Genomic DNA, 21,434 nt, shown 5'->3' with positions numbered 1-21,434 from the left:
TTGGCAATATGTTCAACACTGTAAATGTAAAAAAATTCAATAATGAATTTACAAAACCATTTGGGGGTAATGTCATCCATACAGAGGCATGCGTTTAAAATTTAACTATATACTGAAGCTTAAAGCATTCTCTTTCAGGATATAAGATGAAAAAACACACAGTTGAGATATGGGCCCCCAGAACCACGCAAAATGTTTTCATCAAATCTGCAGGTGCATACATTTTCACAGAAGACGACAGAGGTTACTGTACAAAAAGCACAAGAAGGCAGCATAGCTGTGTGTTAAATTACCAATTCCTGGCTGAATTTGCCCACAAAATTATGATTTATTGCTGATTATAAATGACCTCTCCAATGAATTTTCTTCCATTTTAAAGAAGTACAACTGTCACCAGATGCATTTGAAAATCTAAACAATAATATATTATTATTCAGCACAAAAGCTGTGTAAGGATACACAAGCAGTGGCTTGTAAGTTAAGAATGCATATCATAAAAGTTATTCGAAGTTCGAACTTTGGCTAGGGCTTAGGAGGTACAAACTTGGGGTCCATATCTCCTACAGGCTGTATAAATAGAACCAAAGGAGATATCAAGCAGGAACTTTGTACATGTCCATTCAAGACATTGTGGAACCTTACCATAAAATTTAATTAGTTTCAGAAATGGTCAAGTGGGAACCCCAGGTCCACTTCCATGGAATGACCCTAATGTCACGATTTCAGGAAAACAAATTTAGTAAACTCAGAATTCTTAGGATTTCTAGTCAGATAAGTTAGTTAAATTTTACTTTTGAATTCACTGAACATTTTTCACACTGCTCTCCTTATGATTACTTTGCTTTCATTTGGCTATTGTTTGTCAACCAGACTGATTTGCCTAAAGCCTGACACAGGTCTCATTGCACTGGAGCAATTTTTTAACATAGCTTATTGAACCACAGTGTGTCATTCCAAGCCCTGATAATCTTGCTTGGCATATACCAGGCTACGGCACATTTCACATAGCTTTCAAATTTTACTTGTTTCTTCTTAAGATCTTTACCACAACTGAATATTTAATGGTGTCGCCCAGATACTTTGCAAATTATTTCCTGCCACTCTTGCTAAGTCAAAACATTTTAATACCTCCCTCAACATTTCTTGTAACAGCTATACTCACAATTATGTTATAACTGTCTCATGAACACTAATTATCTTATCTACAATAACTGTTTCAAAAAGTCCTTGTCAGTTACATGAAAGGTAATAACTGTTTCAAAAAGTCCTTGTCAGTTACATGAAAGGTAGAAGATGCTGCCTTCTAGTCAGTTGTGTAGCTGATCTAAGTGTTTTTCAGGAGAAAGTATATCATCACATGGACCAGTTCTGATCTTGTCTCTCACATTCTTCAGCTTGTCAGCTGGACAGCCCCCTATTAAAGCAGCACTGTCACAAAATGTACCCATGATATTTTAAGTTCCCTCGTAAGTACTCTGCCACTACAGATCCTGTGGTAGGTAGTCTACAAAAACCAACTGATTATTATGTTTGTCCCACACTTTATGCTTCCAACACTCAGATTCTTTTTCATTTAGACTCTGAAATAACCTCAACTACACACTATACCACTGGCTACCACAGTGGTTGTCAAGACAGCGACCCACAATTCGCAGCCATATTTGCGACTAACAGCTCAATCCATAAGCATCTACTAATGTTGAGAACTTCGTAACAGTGTAGTTTTCCTGCTCAGTAACAAACAAAAATACTTGCAGTGATACATTACACAGTGATACATTACTGGAAAATGAAAAAAAAAGAACAACTTGGCACAACTGCCATCAGGCCACATGATGACTTGACAACAAATTAGGGACATAGAGCAGTGTGAAAAATGTTCAATGAATTCAAAAGTAAAATTTTACTAACTAATCTGACCAGAAATCCTAAGAAGTCTGAATTTGCTACATTTGTTTTCCCAAAATCGTGGCATTAGGGTCATTCCATGCAAGTGGACCTGGGGTTCCCACTTGACCATTTCTGAAACTAATTAAATTTTATGGTAAGGCTCCACAATGTCTTGAATGGACATGTACAAAGTTCCTGCTTGATATCTCCTTTGGTTCTATTTATACAGCCTGTAGGAGATATGGGCCCCAAGTTTGTACCTTCTAAGCCCTAGCCAAAGTTCGAACTTCAGATAACTTTTATGAAAGGTATTCTTAACTTACAAGCCACTGCTTGTGTATCCTCACACAGCTTTTGTGCTGAATAATAATATATTATTGTTTAGATTTTCAAATGCATCTGGTGACAGTTGTACTTCTTTAAAATGGAAGAAAATTCATTGGAGAAGTCATTTATAACCAGCAATAAATCATAATTTTGTGGGCAAATTCAGCCAGGAAATGGTAATTTAACACATACCTATGCTGCCTTCTTGTGCATTTTGTACAGTACCGGGGAGGGGGGGGGGGCATTCTCAACCATTTCCATGAAGCAGGGCTATGATCCTGCATGCCATCAAGGCATCTTCCACTCACTCTCCAACACAGTGTAGCCCGCCTCCAGTGGTGTCACAATAGGTGCTTATGGAAGGACAAATGGAGACTAGTTGTATTCAGTGATGAGAGTCATTACTTGCCTTGGTGCCATAATGATTGTACATGTGTGTGGCACCATCATCCGGAGTGTATACGACAGAAGCACAAAGAGTCAACGCCCAGCATCAGAAGCCGTATCTTAAAATGGTCCCTCTCCTCTAGTGATGAGAGGAAACCTTGAACAGTGCACGGTACATCAAAAATGTCCTTCAACCCATCACGCTACCATTCATGCAGCAACAAGGAGAGATACTTTTCCAAGATGACATTGCATGTCCACAGGTATTCCATGCCACCCAACATACTCTCCAAGGTGTACGTGAACTACCCTGTCCATCACAGTCCCCATATCCGTGTATCCATTGAGCTTGTTTGGCACTGCATGAAACATATGCAAGACAAGACAGACGAGATCTGGTCCAATTGAGCCACCAGGTGAAAATAGCATTGCAAGCAATTATGCAAGACTACATTTGTCATGCTATGATTGTCTCCATTGGAGAACTGTATCCCACATTACTGCAGTATTGCAAAGGAGGATACACAGGTTACTAGCACTGATATTTCATATGCACTATTGACTGTATTCAGATGCATATGAATGTCGGAGTGATCATTTGCTGTATACATCTTCAATACAATTTCTGTCGGGTTGATAAAATTTTCATTTTCCAGTAGCGTATTTTAAGACGTGCTTAATTTTCATTGACATTGGTGAATTCAGCCATGAGCCAAGTAAAGTTAACCATTTATCTCAGGGACAGAAGGGTAAGCAGTACAGCCACTGCGAGCTTAGAGGATATGGGAGAGGGAATGTTTTATTGTTTGTCTTCCAGTACCAATAATTCACGAGTGTGTGCAAATCATAGTATTCAGCTGCTGTGGTATAAAATTTCGCACTTAATATAAAATGGCGGTTTGAAAAGTTCTCAGAATCCCTATGAAAGGTCAGCACTAGCGCAACGAGTTGTTTATGTGATATTCACTGGACTGTTGCCTGTTAAGCATGTGCCACATCAGTGCTCTTGGAAGAGAGCTGTGGCAGTGACCTGGCTTTGTTGTTGTTCCTAAGTAGTGATTTGCAAAGATTGTTAAAAAATAAAATAAAAAAATAAAAATCGAGATTCGAGCAGTGATTAAGTACTTCATAAAGAAAGGTACGAAAGCAAAGGACATTCATACCAATTTCCAGAATACACTGAAGGCCCCTGCTCCTTAATATTCAACTGTTGCCAAGTGAACAAATGAATTTAAATCTGGTCAGGAGAGCTTAGATGATGATCCACGCAGTGGTCAGCCATGATGTGCCACTATTCCAGAAATCATTGTAAGAGTTCACAAGATGTGCCATGGAGGCTCACCAACTGAAAGTGCATGAAATTGCTCACACTTGCCAAATGTCATCTAAATGGGTATATCACATTTTAACTGAAGAATTAGAAATGAAAAAATTATCTGCAAGATGGGTGCGTGACTCTTGACACGCACCAGCACATGATGCCGCCATGGCAAAATTACACGAACTAAGGCACGAATTGTTGCCACAACTGCCGTTTTCACCTTATATGGCTCTGTCAGACTTCGTCTCTTCCCAAAACTGAAGTTTTTTCTTGGTGGATGAAGATTCTCTTCAAACGAAGAATTGATGGCCAGAGTTGACAACTATTTTGCAGGCCTAAAGGAAACTCATTTCAAGGTGGGATCAAGACACTGGAACATCATTGGACACCAAGAGCATTAATCTACAACGAGACTACATTGAAAAATAAAAAAGTTTCAGTGATGTAAGTACTTTTTTCCTATTCCGTTCTAAGAACTTTTCAAATCACCCTCGTAGATTCATAAATGCACTTTGCCGAGATGGTCATCTTCAAGAGTGGTACTTATCTATACCAAGGAATTGTAAACAAAGATAGTTATATAATAAAACACAATTAGTAGACGAAAAATGACATTCAAAACATTTAGTGAACATGTAATTCTGTGTCACATTTCATAATGCATTTAAATGTAAGCAGACTTACTGTTATTAATCAGCCATCGGCTCACACAAACAACATAACACACCATCAAGCAATTACAGTATCACAACTTTTGCAAAGTGTTGCGAATGGCGCTGACTTAACAATCAGCATTTGGGGGTCAGTGGCCAACTTAGAGCGCCCTTACTATAGCTAGCCTATTGGGGGCTCATAAAGCACTAATTTATCACAGTTACCAATAAAGAGTGGTACACATGTGGCATGAGGTGCGACCCTACAATGCCAGTACTGGCTCTTGAGCAAGAATGTTCAATGAGCATTGGGCTAGATGCTACTGGTTAGCAACGTATATCGTAAAGAACTTAATGCTGTTCTCAAACACGGAATGAGCTGGTTAATGTTCATAAGCAGCTGGAAATTGCCCTGGCTACTGTCAGACAATTGACAGCTGCTACAAATCGGTATGTTTGAAAAGCTCCCAAGAATCGTGTACCTGTGATACCTGTACCAGGGATATCTCAAGTACTATCGTCTCCTGTGGATCCTGTCTCCTCTGCAGAAAGTACAGGATCCGTCATTGCTCATCCAACTGACTGTGAGTGGAGAGTCACTGGCAGATCTAGGCGTCCTTTACAGGGTGCAGAGGGACCAGAGAGAATTCAATGTGTTGTACCGACCCCCTAACCAACAAATCTGAGGTGGTGTCTTTCACTGAAACTGAGCCAGTGGGACTCACTTCACCTGTTTAGTGGAAACCTGTTTTATCCGCTACCAGGAGGCGGCAAATGCAAAAAGGTAGTGGTTTATTAATTGTCGGCAGTTCAAACATACGGCGAATGATGGTAACCCTTAAGAAAATGGCACAAGGACAGTAAAGGACACCAGCTGCACTCAGTGTGTACACCCACCCTCATTCAACATGCTGAAGATGCTATTCTGGCAACCACTGACAGAGAAGGATCTGGGCTCCAAAGTTTTCTTGGGTCATTCCAGTGACTGGCAGAGATGTTTGAGAAGATCAGCCTTGCGCATGGAGTTTCAACAAGCTCAAAATTTGTAGCATTGTCCCTAGAACCGATCGTCGCCCTTTGGTTCCGAGAGAGATTTCTAAAGTTCTGTGAAAAGCTAGGCTGCAACTTCCTGGACTTGTGTCATAGGGTTGAGAACTGTAGGGCCCCCTAAATAGGTCAGGTGTGCACTACCCATCAGATGCTGCTACTCAGGTAGCAGATCGAGTGCTGGGTGCACACAACGGTGTTTTAGATTAAGCGACCCTCCACCCAATTTATGTAACAATAGCTGTACAAAATCCAAGAGAATCGGTGTAAGATTGCAAGAAACGCCTTCCACAGATCAGAGTATTAAAATCATAATGGTAAACTGCCGAAGTGTTCGCAACTAAGTGACAGAGAAAACTTCAGTTCACCTGTACCTAAGTTCTCCAATCATTCTGTAATCATCAGTGGGGGCTTTAATCATCCTACAATTAATTGGGAAAATCCCAATTTTGTTAGTGGTGGGCATGACAAGACATCTTGCGAAGCTTTATTAAATGCCTTCTCTGAAAACTAGAACAGGCAGACAGGAATCCAACTCATGATAGAAATATATTGGATCTAATGGTAACAAATTTGAGGATGTCCACATCAACACTGGTAACAGTGATCATGATGCAGTTGGGGCAACAATGACGGAGGTCAACTAACAAGCAGAAAGATATGTATGTTCAGTAAACTAAATAAAAAATCAGTAATGCCATAGCTCAATGAGGGGTTTGAAACTTTCAGCACAGGTCAGGAGCACAGAGGAACTCTGGCGCAAGTTTAAAAGAGTAGCTGACCACGCACTGGTCAGATATGTACCAGCAGAACAGCTCATAATGGAAAGGAATCTCCACGGTATACAGTCACTGTAAGGAAACCTCTACAGAACAGAGATTACTGTTATAATAGGTGTAGAACAAACTGTAGGGCTATAGAGAGAAATGCTGAATGAAACACATTTGGCTATCAAGAGAGAAATGCTTGGTGCCTTCAATGACTACTGCACCAAAATACTGTCAAATGACATTTCACAAAATCCAAAGAAATTCTTGTTGTATGTAAAGGCTGTTAGCAGCACCAAAGTTAGGATCCAATCCCTAGCAAATGAGACAGGAACTGAAATTGAGGGTAGTAAAGCAAAAGCTTGAAATGCTGAACTCCTTTTTCAAATGTTCCTTTACAAAGGAAAACCCAGGACAACTGCCCCAATTTAATCCTTGTACCACTGAAAAAATGAATGAAATAAGAATTAGTTTCAGTAGTGTTGAGAAACAGTTGAAATCATTAAAGTTGAATGAAACTCCACACCCCAATTGAATCCCTGGCCACAAAACTACCATCCAGTACACTTCACACCAATTTGTTATAGAATCTTAAGAGCATTTTCTGAGCTCAAACACAATGAGGTATCTTTAACAGAATGACCTCCTCTATGCCAACCAGCATCGTTTTCAAAAACATAGATCATGTGAAATCCAACTTGCACTTGACATACTGAAAGCTTTGGATTACGGCAACCCGGTAATTTAAGTGTTTCTTGATTTCTGAATAGCATCTGACTCAGTATCACACCTACGCTTATTGTCAAAAGTACAATCATATGGGGTATCAAGAGGGCTGAGGACTTTTTCATAGGGAGGACACAGCATGTTATCTTGGATGGAGAGTCATTGTGAGATGTAGAAGTAACTTCAGGTGTGCCCCAGCGAAGTGTGTTGGAACCCTTGCTGTTTATGCTGAATATTAATGACCTTGCAGATAATATTAATAGTAAAATCAGACTTTCCGCAGATGATGCAATTACTATGATTTCAACATGATGCACATATTGGCAACTTGCACTAAATGTTCAGAGAAGTAAAACTGTGCACTACACAAAACAAAAAAACATAATATCCTACAATAACAATGAGTCACTGTTGGAATCAGCCAGCTCATACCAATACCTGTGTGTAACACTTTGTATGGATATGAAATGGAATGATCACATGGGTAAAGCGGGTTGTAGACTTCAGTTTATTGGTAGAATACTGAGGAAGTGCAATCAGTCTAAACAAGAGATTGCTTACACATCACTTGTGCGATCCATCCTAAAATATTGCCGAAGTGTGTGGGACCTGTACCACATACGACTAACAAGGGATATTGAACATAAACAGAGAATGGCAGCACTATGGCCAAAGGTTATTTTTTTAATCCCTGGGAAAGAGTCACAGATACCGAAGGAACTGAAATGGAAGACTGTTGACAACAGATGTAAACTATCCCAAGAAAGTCTATTAACAAAGTTTCAAGAACTGGCTTTAAATGATTAGTCTAGGAATATATTGTGACCCCTTACGTATCACTCGTACAGGGATCATGAGGAAAAGATTAAGAGTAATTTACTGCATGCACAGAGGCATTCAATTAATCATTCTTCCCACACTCCACACATGAATGGAATAGGAATAAACCTTAATAACTGGTAAAATGGGACATCCCCTGTCATGCACCTCTCAGTGGTTTTCAGAGTATAGATGTAGATGTAAAACTTTACAGAATGATTACAGCAGAGTAGAGGACTTTGAAAGAAAAATTTTCCGCTAAACACAGGTTAGAAATGCAACATTGTGGAACTATGGCCATAAAATAACAAGCGTGCAAAAGTTTGTCCAGTAAGCAAACATGTTTGGGTGCATGTTACAGTGCAGAATTTTCAAGAGAGTGTGCCAGTAATTTCTCTCAATGATGTAGAAATGTTGGATGTAGGAATTTCAAGCATTTGCTATAAAAGTGTGATTTGAGAAAGTATGTGTTTAAAATTTAATTTTTGTTTTCTTTTTCCATCATTGTCTTAGTTCACACTTACTGATCTTCACTTGTTTTAATTCTCTTTGTACATCACTAAAAATTACAATAATTCACTGTCAACTACATTGTACCTTACAGTATCAAATGTCAGCAATCTTCTTAGAGCATTGTTTCTGCAATACAACTTCCTATCATAACTATCTTGGCACCTGCTGCTGCGGCCATGTAGGCCATAATAAGCACGGTCTTTTCCAGAATGTACTTTTGAGCAAAATCCCATTCTGGTAGCTAGAGTACAAACTTTTTGTTAATCATGCCTTCTGCATTCTTGTGGAGATATTTCCATAGCAACTTTCTTCTCGTAACAAATATTTCTTTATATCTAACTGAGAAGTATAATAATTTTCATAAATTTACCTTTAACTTTTTTTTATGTAACAAAATATTTTCTTACAAATTTTCACCCTCTAGTGTACTCCCTTAGGGGTTGAATTTCCAGAAACAGTGGAACATATAGTTTTTTCCATCTCTAACTGAGAAGCCAAACACCAATTTTCAAAGATTTAGCTTTGAAAATGCTTTCACAATGAAATATTTTCATAAGATGTTTCACACCCTATTTCACCCCTTTCCAAATACAGTAAGTGTACATTTTATTTCTAACAGAGAAGCCAAATACAAATGTTCACAGATTTAGCTTCAAAAATGCAATCACAATGAAATATTTCCATAAATACTTTCAGCTCCAGCTTCACCCCCACAAGGGTTAAATTTCCAAAAAACAGTGAAACACTTTTTTAATTTCAACCTGAGAAGCCAAATTTAAATGTTCATAGATTTGGATTTTGTAATGCTTTCACAATAAAATATTTTCATAAAAATTTCATCCCCTATTTCACCCCCTTCAGGTTTCAGTTCCCAAAATCACAAACACATTTTTAAAAAAATCTGTAACCAAGCAGTAAAAACCAATGTTTATAAATGTAGCTTTAAAAATTCTTTAATAGTTCTTTAATAATGATATATTTCAAAAAGAAAAAAAGGTTTCTCCACTATTTCATCCCCATGGGTTCAACCTTCCAAAAATGCTGAAATGTGTATTTCTTTTTTTCTTACCAAGAAACCAAACACCAATTTCTGTAGGTCTAGCTTCAAAATCGCCTTAATAGCGATTTTTTTTTTTTAAAACTTCATCCCCTATTTCACCCCCTTAGGGTTCGAATTTCAAAAAATCCCTTCTTTAACTATGTCTGCAGTATAAAATCCAGACCTTCTCCATATTTCAAGTTTCTACCCTTAGTGGTTCAGGCTTGGCGATAGAGAGTGAGTTAGTGAGTGAGTGAGTGAGTGAGTGAGTGAGTCAGTCAGTCATTCCAGGACATTGCCCTTTATATACAGTGTATTTCTGCAAGAGCATATAAAAATGTAAGAGAACATAGAGAATGAGCCACTGGAATCTGAGGTGGGGAATCTGGCGTTGAAAAGCCAGCTTAAAGAGATACGGAAGTAAACTTGTCTACTGTTTTGTCTAGCATTACTGATTTCCAGCTTATTTACAACAAACATGCGTACAAGTTAACACATCATGTGCTGCTTATTTACATGTACATTCTTTATTTCCCGCAAGAAAGAAGACGACGACTTGATTACTAGGAAGTCATGATGCACGTTTCATTTACTTTACTTGTCCATAAAGTGGTCTGTTGTATCGTAATTACATCCATCACAGAGCATGCTACAAATCAACGACAGACCCAGTTATTATTCAGTGCTATTCAAAGACGTAGAGTACAATTTGATGGAGCAGTGCTGACACAGTTTCACAGAACCCAATGACATGCACCTTGTGTATGGAGAAGTACATCGCAACACTCTCACTGCTGAAAGGCTGCTCTCGCTGCTGAAAGAGTGCACAGGTAATGATTTCCTAACAGGCATCATCTGTCACAACAAGTTTTTATTTCTCTCTATTGATAAATGCGGGAGACTGGTTCATTGGAAAGAAGAAACAATGGACCTGGCAATATATGGTCCACTCGCACACTCGATTTTGAAGAGGTGGTGCTGGAACATGTTGCAGCGGACCCAACAACAAAGCTTCATTTGATAGTGACGGTATTTCTAATAGCAGGAATATCCATGTGGTGGATAAGGAAAACCCTCTCACTTTGTCACAACATCAAGTATGCTTTGCTGTGAATATCTGGCCCGGCCTTGTAGGCAACAATCTCATTGAGCCATATCATCTACCTGGCCATCTAAATGGCCACCTGTACTTGAAGTTTGTGCAGAGAGCTGTTTGCGAGAGGATGTTGATACAGCATGACTGTGCACTGCCTCACTTCAATGAGGATGTCCACAACAATCTCAATGCTGTAGTTCCTAGTCACTAGATTGGAAGGGGAGATCCTATTCCATGGCATGCAAGGTCATCTGACCTGAATCCCCTTGATTATTTCCTTTGGGAACATCTTAAGTCACTTGTGTATGATAAACCAGTGGATATGGAGATGGAATTAATTAATTGCTGGTATGGGAGCTCCATGTGATATGATATGAAGCACACCACCAGGGATATTTGTCAGGGTAAATCAGAATCTTGTTTTCCAATGTCATGCTTGCATTGAGGTTGATAGCCATCAGTTTCAGCACATTTTGAAAGACACAGCACAAACAGTACATTCATTGTGTCAATGATGTTATTTGCAGTTAACTGTAACTAACATAAATAAAAAAGTACACAGTAAAGTGATTTTATTCCTATTATCTCTTTAAGTTGGCTGCTCCAACCCTTGGTCCCCAGCCTCAAATTGTTCAATGGAGCGTCCTCTACATCCTGTTAAATTTTTGCATACTCTTACGGAAACAACCTGTATAGAGATAAATTAATGGCATTACAGTGTTTATAGCTTCAACTGGTAAACACCACAGAAATGTGTGTCTAATGTACCCAACTGTGCAGAAAATTTAAAATTTGCCTACTCTTGACTGTCCAGCTGAAACCATTATCTTCAAGTATGATCTTTAGCACAATAGGTATTAGCCTAAGCAACTTGATTCAAATGCACACACCTCTGAGTACTCATCGCAAATTGGCTGTCATTTTATGGAAGTAGCTCCGTAGCAGTTCATTTCTGTGACATCAGAAAATTTTGCATATTTTGACATCCCCTTCCCTGCTTTGCCCATATTACGAGGTGGTTTCCTCCACCCTGTATAGTATCTAGTGATATACAGCATGTAAGAGATAACTTATCTACAATGAAAAACCGTGGTGTAGCATAAATTGAGGTTAACAATTTGATACAGGGCACTTTTGAGATGCGGACATGGTGGAGGATGGAAAGAAAAAGTTGGATGGACACAGTAAAAAATGAAGAAGTACTGAGAAGAGTGGGAGAGAAGAGACAGTAACTAGATGTAATAAAAAGGGGAAAAAGAATTTGTATTGGGCATATATTAAGAAAGAACGAAGGACTGATAAAAAGAGTTTTAGAAGATTATGTAAAAGGGAAAAGGAAGCGAGTAAAGGAAGAGATTTCAGATACAGGATGACGTGATGGACGGTACAACATACAGCAGCCTTAAGAAGGAAGCAATGGATCGCAAAAAATGGAGACGCAAAGAACCTGCTAATATAGCAGAAAACTGATGATGATGACTACCTGCTACCTATTGAGTTGGGAAACAAGTCTCACACTGACCTGCAAAAGCCACCTAAGCTACAGTGCACACTTGCCATGTGAGATTTTCATTATCCTCTTGCTATCTTACACCACCAGATTTTTTGGCTATTTCATTGACATTCATCTACAGGTTCCCTGACTATAATGAAAGAAAACATAATGTTTGTAAATATTACACAAAAACTAATTACATTTACAATGCAATCCAAACATAACCGTGGCTTTAGTGGGCCAATTTTTGACAGTCTCCCTGGCTTGATAGAGCACAAGTATTCTGTATCAATGTGTTCGTCCTTATTTCACCTATGTCACAATAGTACAGTGTCAACAGTTGTCACTGACACACTGTATATTCCAATATGAATTCAATATTTTGTTACTATTCACCTGATGACAGCTCTAGAGCATGGTCAGTGTCCTTACAGATATCAACAGACAGATCTTGTAGTTTAACAGTGACTGTTTTCGCAAGCCAAATTGTTGTTGCGATTCCCCACAAGCACACGTAAGCTGTTTCCTTCACAATACCATGCTATGTCGACATGAATGTGAGGCTCATCACTGATAAAACCAATTTGTCAGCTTGTCGTGTAACCACCAAACATTTCAAATGTATGTCCTTGTAACAATGAAAATATTCAGCTAACTTTTTCACAGTGGGTAGTTAATTAGAGTCTCCACTCACTAGCGTCTTTGTTGCCGAAGAAAACTGCACTGATCTGACATGAGATGCTACTTACTGGAACAAAAATCAATGGCATAAAATTGCTAAAACAACTTGTTACATGTAGATGGCTGTCCACTTAATAAAAAAACAGAGGCCTAGCCCCCTAATCATGGTTCTTGTACATCCTCTGTTCTGCACATTAAGTAGAACACTCAACACATCACAAAATTTTGAATTATTTCTTACACTATTCTGTTGTTTAGTATGGTAGACAGATCTCCAGGCAAGCTGAGGGTTGCTGTTACACCAGCATATGAAACAGTCAAAATATGTTATACAGGAAGTGTATTCCACACATTGGTGAATCACCCTACTATCAAAGGACAGAGTCCTACAATCAAACTGGTGAGCATCACATCCTTCCATTGGTGTGGCTGGCTTAAATTCACCACATCCAAGTGGTCGACTGGACTGACTGCAGTTAGAAGTTTACCACCTCCAACCACGTTTCTTACCCCTACACATGATTCTTCTCTCAGAAAATGAGATGGCAGTGTCCAAGCAGCTGACACTGAATCACAAAAACCTTAACTACACACTTCCTTGTCTGCTATGTTAGCTACATCAATTCCTCACATTCTGATAGTCACAGTTCCCTGAAGAGGACCACCTCCTTGCCTTTGTTTTGCACCTGCCATTAGACAAGTTGGAGAGTTTGAATTTTTTCTACTGAGTATATCTTAATACAAACTGCAGGGTACCAAAAAATTAAGAGAAGGTGAGAAACTTTCTATTGTAACGACTCCTCATCTGCACTGTGACAAATCCTCATGTGTTACTGTTCTGGGAGGAAACTCTTGAAAACACTACCAGAGAAAACAGCTCACTAAATGAGTCTATTCCCTTGCTTAGACCCATCCGTACATGTGACTAACTTTTGATAATCTCTTACAATTGAAGAAAAGTAGCTTAAAAATGTATTCCGGAGTACGAAATTTCTTGCATCCCGTCAAGTTTAAAAATCACTTCTGGTCTCTGAAGACAAGAAGATGAGAGTTTTTTCCATCCCAGGCTACGGAAATACGGAAGGGTCCGACCCCGCCCGTCTGCTTTGACCCATGACGTCACAAATATGGCAGAAACGACCATAAACCACAATTCCAATATGGCACATGTAAAGACGTTACGTACACATTGTGAGGACAAAAATACATTGAAAAACAAACACACACACGTTCCACAAAAAGCCTAATGACACTAACGGGTTTTTTTTGGGTGGGGACAAACTAAATATAAACAAATTTTGACAGCCACCCCCATACCAAAGCACGCAAAAAGACGAAAAAACCGACATCACAAAACTCCCCAAATACCACTAAACACAATATCATCTGGAATCAAACTCTTCCCTTGACCTATACAGCTCAACAGCAGCTATCGATCCCATAAATTGGGATCAAACACTTCCCTTGACATTATACAACAACCCCATGCCCCCCTGCTTACCCCTGTACTTAATGAACTCTGAACACACTTCATGGCAAAAAGAAAACCAATCAAACACACTCCTCTCACTCACATGAGTCTCATGTGCGCAAAAACTGTGTGGGGATCTATAACAAAAATAATTCGCCAGAACAATCTCGCGCATGCCCAACCTACACTTCTCGAACCAGGAAACACGCCGTATGGAACGCCAAATGTCATCCTTTCGACAGCGCCACATATAACCGTCCCCTGGTCCGAGATGCCGGAACTTTAGCCAACTTCATTTCTCGACCACAAATAGAGCACGTCATGACCTCGGCAATTAAACCGAACAGCTGCAAAAACTTTCAGTTCCAAAGCAGTGTTCCCCATCATATCCCTCAGACACACACTATTAATTTTATCCGTTATATCCATTCCTGAACAAAAACAACAACCAATTAATTTTACTAAAATTACCACACGACGTACAGCGAACAATACTACATTAACCTTCACACAAAACCACAAAATCGTTAACTCACTGAAACGAATTCCACTACAAACACAGCCAACACTCGAACAATTCTGGATAATGAGCCAAGAGCAAACAGCCCATTACACCACACAAACGAAAGCCCTGAACATACCACCAAAGGGTACAACAAACCACAACACGATGACATCTACAAACATGCCACACTCACAAACCAAACTCCACGCCGTCATGACGTCACACACAACACCCTTACGTCATGGGTCAAAGCCGACACGTGGGATCGGACACTTCTGTCGACCCCAGGCTCCTTACCCTGAGGTCTGATGAATCCCGATCCACAAGATATTCTTTAGTACGGATCCTGAATGGCTTGGTGATATGTGACCTATTCCTTAACTGCTCAAAGCCTAAACAATTGACAAACTGATACCAATGTCTAAAGTAATGCTAGTATGTACGAGGCCTGTCTTGCCACGAGGAGCTATCACTACATTTGGAGTGGAGATTACACAACTGCTGCACACAGATTCAAAACTGGGCCAGACTGTGGGCCACATGTCACAACCTGATACTCATGACATACAGCTTCTAGCATCTTGAGGTATGAGGCTCGTGTGGATCCATAAACAAGGAAGCCTCAATCCAACCAGGATCTTACACATGTCCCAAGAAATGCAAGAATGAGACCTGCTATTCAGTTCTGGTTTCAGCCTGCTTTCTTTTCCGACTGCTATCCTACTTTGCGGATTGCTGAAGAATTGGATAAAGTCCATCGGCTTTTACCAATGATGTCAGAAGTTACCACAGATGATGTATTGTACAGATTTAACAGCAAAGATGAATGCTGAGAAACAAAAGAACGCAGGACAGAGAAATCAGATGGTAGAAACATATCAAGTACATTCATATTTTAAACACTAAGTATATCGCTTCTTTGAGTCCTAGTATCCTATACTTCAGTTGAGCTACATAGCTCAACTTAAGAATGAGATATTAATGCAAATAAGAAAGAAAAAAATAGGGACAGAAGTAATGTTAGCATGGTGTGCCTTAGTTGACATATATTAGTTGTATCCCACACGTCAGCTGATATTTATAGGTTAACTGCAGCACAGGATACAAATTTAACGTATGTCAACTTTTTCGCCTTCGCAAGCGCTAGTATCCTGTTCTTCATTTGACCTATCCAGGTCAACTGAAGTATGGGATACAAATTTTACAGGTGTTGCTTTTTTGGCCTCTGCTGCTAACACCATATTCTTCAGTTGATACTAGCACTAACAAAAGGCAAAAATACGGACATATGTAAAATCTGTCTCCCATACTTCAGTTGACCTATATAGATCAACTGAAGAATAGGATACTAATGTTAGCAAAGAAAAAAAAAGAAAAACATTTGAAGTACGTAGCACTGACATCCTGTACCTCAGTTGAACTAAATGGAGGCGGGGGAGGGGGGGGGGGGGCGACATACATAAAGTTTGTATATCACAATTTTTTTTTCACCTTCGATACTAATAGAATCGACTGAAAATTATTATAGTAGTACTAGTCACAGCAAATAAAAACCTACATTTAAATTTGTATCCTCTGCTTCAGTTGACCTACTTGGGTCAACTGAAGAATAGGATACTAGTCCTAGTGAAGGTGAAATATTCGACGCAAGGAAAATTTGTATCCCATACTTCGGTTGACCTACATCTTGCTAGCAAAGGTGAAAGTAGCGACACACGTAAGATTTGTGTCTCGTACTTCAGTTAACCTGTAGAGGTCAAATGAAGAACAGGATACTACCTTCTTAGTTCAACTAAGATACAAGATGCCAATGTTACGTATGTCGCTTTTTTCATCTTTGCTAGCATTAGTATCATATTCTTCTGTCAATCTATATAGGTTGACTGAAGTATGGGATACAAACTTGTAGTATGTTTGTCTTTTCGCCTCCAATAGTACAAGTATCAACTGAAAGATATCTCAGCAACAGCAGTGCTAGGGAAGAAAAAAGCGACAACTGTGAAATTTGTATTCCATAGTGCAGTTGACAAACCATGCTTCTAAAGTCTTCCATATTCATAGGAATGGATAAATCCATACTGACAAACAAAAACACAAAAGTAAAAATTGTCCAGAACGAAAAACAATTCTTCCAAAATATCTCAAACTCGTTAAGAATGAAAATAAGTACCGAATGAATTGGAACAAATGATTTAATACAAGCAACAAAAATTGTACACAACATCTAGCCCTATCTTTTAAAAACATATTCATTTTTTACATTGTCAATGATGACGCTATACCAGAGAAGATGAACGATTTATCATCTACGCTCGGGAATAAAGACATTAGTATCTATAAGTAAAATACGACATCACTGGTGAAAGCCAATGGGTTGTATCAAATCAATTCAGTTTACCCCTACTTTAACATGTTTACCTTCAGTAACAGAACGCAACATGATATCAATCTGCAAGAATATACATTCTTTTCCAAGAGTAACAGGGTAAATCTTTCTCTGATCTTCAAAATTACACATTTTGAGAAATTGCATCCGATATAATCGCAAGATCATTTGAACCTCTTTACAACATACTTATCTCCAAACCACAGGACTGGTTGGTTGGTTTTGGGGAAAGAGACCAAACAGCGAGGTCATCGGTCTCATCGGATTAGGGAAAGACAGGAAGGAAGTCGGCCGTGCCCTTTCAGAGGAACCATCCCGGCATTTGCCTGGAGCAACCACAGGACTGTATTCGATACACAGTGTGATGCCATAAACAGTGAACCATATGACGTTAGCTACCATCACCCATCTTTCTATCCCTTGCTTAAAAGAAAGTAATTGGCAGTCAAACATGGAAGTGGGCGACATTTGATATTCGCCTTGACCAGTAAGCACAATACAGTTGCAGCAGTAACAGTTGTGATTTCAGTTCTGTATAAATTCACATGCTTCCTGTCACTGCGAAATATGAAGTTTGCTTGCCAGGAAGGTTCTATCAAAATCAATCTGTTGCACATTTATGCAACTAGCTTCAGGCTTTACCTCGCACAACATACACACAAACCATACAGAGAAACAACACAATCACAACTAATCACATTGTAACATTACTGTTGCCTGCAACTGGCTATGGTAACCAGCTTTTGAGGTAGCAGAGAGATATGACAATTCACTGAACACAAAAAGGCACAGCCAAACTTACGTCTTATTGTTTGCTGCTGTGGTAGCTCTCCATTAAACAAATATCTGTTAATAACTGTTATTGCCAATATAGGTAAAAAGGAATTTAAGATCGCATCAGAAATTAGGAGGCAAGCATGATTCATACAAACAAGAGCTACAATAAGCATCCAGTTCCACTCAGTGCATTCTATAGTTGCTGGCAGACACACGCCCACATCTGACATTACACCTTCCGGCAAATGTTCCAAGTACATACATTGTCTATATAGAAAATGTTTGTGAGAAATAATTTTATTTTCAAAAAACAAGGTGAAGGCCTTTAATCTGATGAACCACTATTCATCTAGGAAGACAACTATACACGATTATGAGACTGGGAATAGTTAACTTTTCGAACTTTTGACATGATTCATATATGCAATGCTACGCAACACGGAATAGTATGAAAGAGTAAAAATGGAATAGTATGAAAGAGTAAAACTGTTAGTGTGGAAGGTGAATCAAGGACTTCAATTTGTTGAGAATATTCTAGAAAAGTGCAGTGCATCAGCGCTAAATCACACATTGGACACACGTGCTACCAATTATAGAATACTACAGTGTTTGGATTCTTAAACCACCATGCATGATAGCAGATGTATAAGTATGGTTCTGAAAACAAACCAAGATAATATAATTCATATGAAAATGTGAACAGACGGATAGATAAAATCTTTGGGAAGAATGTGGCATTTTCGTAAAATTTGGAGAACAGGAGAAATTATGCACAAATTACTGGTTGTCCGATATACACTAGACTGGTTTCTGGAGGATGACGTGAGATTTAAGCATATACAGTCATTTTTCCTCGCCCTATGTACAAATTGGAACTAGACCACCGGGTAAAACCTGTAAGTAGTACCCTACACCAATATACCCATTCCAATAAAAACACAACAAAATGGCTGATTATTTTAAATGTAAGGCCTGGCACACAGTAAAACATTGGTATCGAAAGTGTAAAAAATCTCTAAATTTCAACGCGAAAGACTTCCCTTTTACAATGTCTGACAGTTAAAAAACGGCAGGTGATATTGAAAATCTTTACAGCATAAGGATATACAATTTCTGGCAGAAAAAAAATAAGCTATGGTTCGGTTAGTCATGCCAATGCCTCTACAGTAACCCACGAAAGCGGCTAGCATCAAATTGTTTTCCTTCCACTCAATGCTGACATAATTACCTTAGATGTAAGTTTCTGGGGCGCAGCCTCATTGCTGCTTACTTCTGATGTACTCATTTACAGTTTATTTTTACCTGTAACTTAACAATAATCAAGCAGTGTACAGGAGACCGGATCCGCAGATCCTGCTATTCACAATACAACCTGTCGACTTATATGGTAGAAGCTGAAATAATAAACTTAATAAGATGATAATTCTACCGCTTCCATCACAAAGATGTATTTGTTTATATCAATTACATAATACTTACACAAATCACAATCTTAAGCCGCAGTACCTAACAAGCAACAACGCTACAGCAATCATCACCACACTTCAAAGAGGTCATAAATAAAGATGACACGCATGCGTCACCAATGTTCTCTACCTCGATCACTGGTGGAAATCAAGGATAAACAGCAAGGAGAAAACCTTTAACGCCTATTTTTATTTCGTAGTGCAAGTGTTTAAGTAATTGTTTGTTCAAAAGTCTTACAGCACAATAACGATAATACGAACGCAGTAACCCCGTCTTCTTTACCATAACTTTGTATTTACGAAGAACATACGACGATTAAGTAAAATTTTAATTTTCTGTACACTCATAACTTGTTTATTTCTGGAGGCATGTAAACACGGCAACTTGATGAATATAACGGCACATGAAGCTACGAATAGAAACAGAAACAATAGTCGCAAAGTGGGATAACGAGATTCGGTTTCCCGCCTTGTAACGCCTGTTTTTGTTGACCTTTATCAACGTAGATCACCAGAACTGAACATAGGTCGTACTCTCACATTGAATCATGATGGAAAACATAATAAATAATTTCGTAGGAAGGTCTTCGGAACGAAATGAAATAATAAGACTAATATATCGTTTTCCTTACTGTAATTTTATGTCATTCGAAATCTACTTTAATAAAATTTATCAGCAAAATGAATTTCCCACAAGAAAAGACACAAGGTACAATACACCTTTTTATTAACAGCGATCGAATGACAAATCCAAACTAGCTACCACAGATTTAGCATGGCACTCGAAATTCAGATTTTTGATCATAGGTATGAATCACACTCTGGTAAAAACAAAATTTTAAAGTGACTGTAAATACAAAACACAGACATTAGAAAAAAATTGTTGTTGCTGTTATCATCAACGTTATTGGACATAGATATCAAAGGTGAAACTGAAAAATGGCCAACATTTTCAAAATAAAATGCGGAAGACCCATTGTGATAGTCAGGAGGAAAGAGAGTGTCATATCGTTTCATGAGACAGAACAGCTGATGTTCAGATAAGCATTAGATATATTGCTAATGATTATCTCCTACAGTAAGTTTGCATTGTTATAAGTAGTTTCGGATCGATATGCACTTAACGCCCACGAAATATGCGCCAAAACTCCTCGAAATATGCTGTTAAAATATGCTCTTACTACCAGTATATGCCTTTCAATATGCAGATAAAATCCTTTAATTATGAATTTCTCTTAGATAAATTCTTTAAAATAAGCATCTTACTTGAGAAAATTAACGAATAATCATCAATTACTTTCTATAACGGCATAAATCAATAAATAAAATTAAGTATAACATATGTACTTCCATGATCTGTTTGGTAAACTCTAAAAACTAGAATTTGTTTGACCTACTGACATTTTTCCATATTCTCTACATGAAATTTTTTTCTGTGGTCAGATAATAATATTTTCAATCTTGAAAATGATCGTTCAACATCACATGACACTACAGATAGAAATTAAAGAGCAGCGGCATCAGACGACGTGAAACCATTTAGATTTTCGGAGAGTTTCTCTCCTTCCAGTAACTGAGTGATCTTCCAAATCGTAGGCCAACCAGGATTTCTATGAAGAACTGAGTCCAATTTTCTTCTAAGTCTCTCAGCAATCGGACCTGGTCAACTCTTCCTCTGTGTCCTGATTCCTTCGACGAGAGCCACTGCCTTCCACGTTACTAGTCTCACGTTTCTCAATTAGGTCTGGAAGGCCACCCAAGTGCGCTCGGATGAAAAATATGCTGGAATTCTTCAGAGCATCCTTGGCTTTTTGTATGGCTAAATTTACGCTATCTTCAAAGCCCTTTAGGAACTGGAACAAGAAAGTAGCAATCTAGTGAATGTTGGTTTCAAGCTGAAAACTGCTGTACAGAGAAATAAGCTTAATAAGGGAATTCTGTGTTGTTTGTTTTCTTTGCTTATTCAATTTATCCAGAACTACAGACGCATCCATACCTCTTCAACTTTTCTGTGGTTTTCTGCATAATATTTTGCAGCTGAAATCCATGTTCCCCACCTCGTCAAGAC

At 38.6% G+C, this 21,434-nt stretch overlaps 1 protein-coding gene across 2 annotated transcripts in view; it reads right to left on the bottom strand.

Annotated features, from left to right (window-relative positions):
• Positions 1-19,499, bottom strand: part of LOC126481955 (dosage compensation regulator) — a 169,624-nt gene extending 150,125 nt beyond the window's left edge. Inside the window, exon 1 of one of the 2 annotated variants that reach the window (XM_050105926.1) lies at positions 19,380-19,499. Coding sequence is in view for 1 of the 2 variants with exons in the window: in XM_050105918.1 (XP_049961875.1) it covers positions 19,129-19,185 (57 nt within the window). In the remaining variant the exon portion in view is untranslated. Of the gene's footprint in view, positions 1-19,128; positions 19,295-19,379 lie in introns of those variants that run through there. The other variant, XM_050105918.1, reaches the window with a different exon arrangement.
• Positions 19,500-21,434: the final 1,935 nt, after the last annotated feature.

Source organism: Schistocerca serialis, chromosome 1 (assembly GCF_023864345.2).
Source record: "Schistocerca serialis cubense isolate TAMUIC-IGC-003099 chromosome 1, iqSchSeri2.2, whole genome shotgun sequence".
In the NCBI taxonomy this organism is placed as follows: domain Eukaryota; kingdom Metazoa; phylum Arthropoda; class Insecta; order Orthoptera; family Acrididae; genus Schistocerca; species Schistocerca serialis.
Note: the sequence above shows the minus strand (reverse complement) of the source record. Positions and strands in the feature narration are given on the sequence as shown.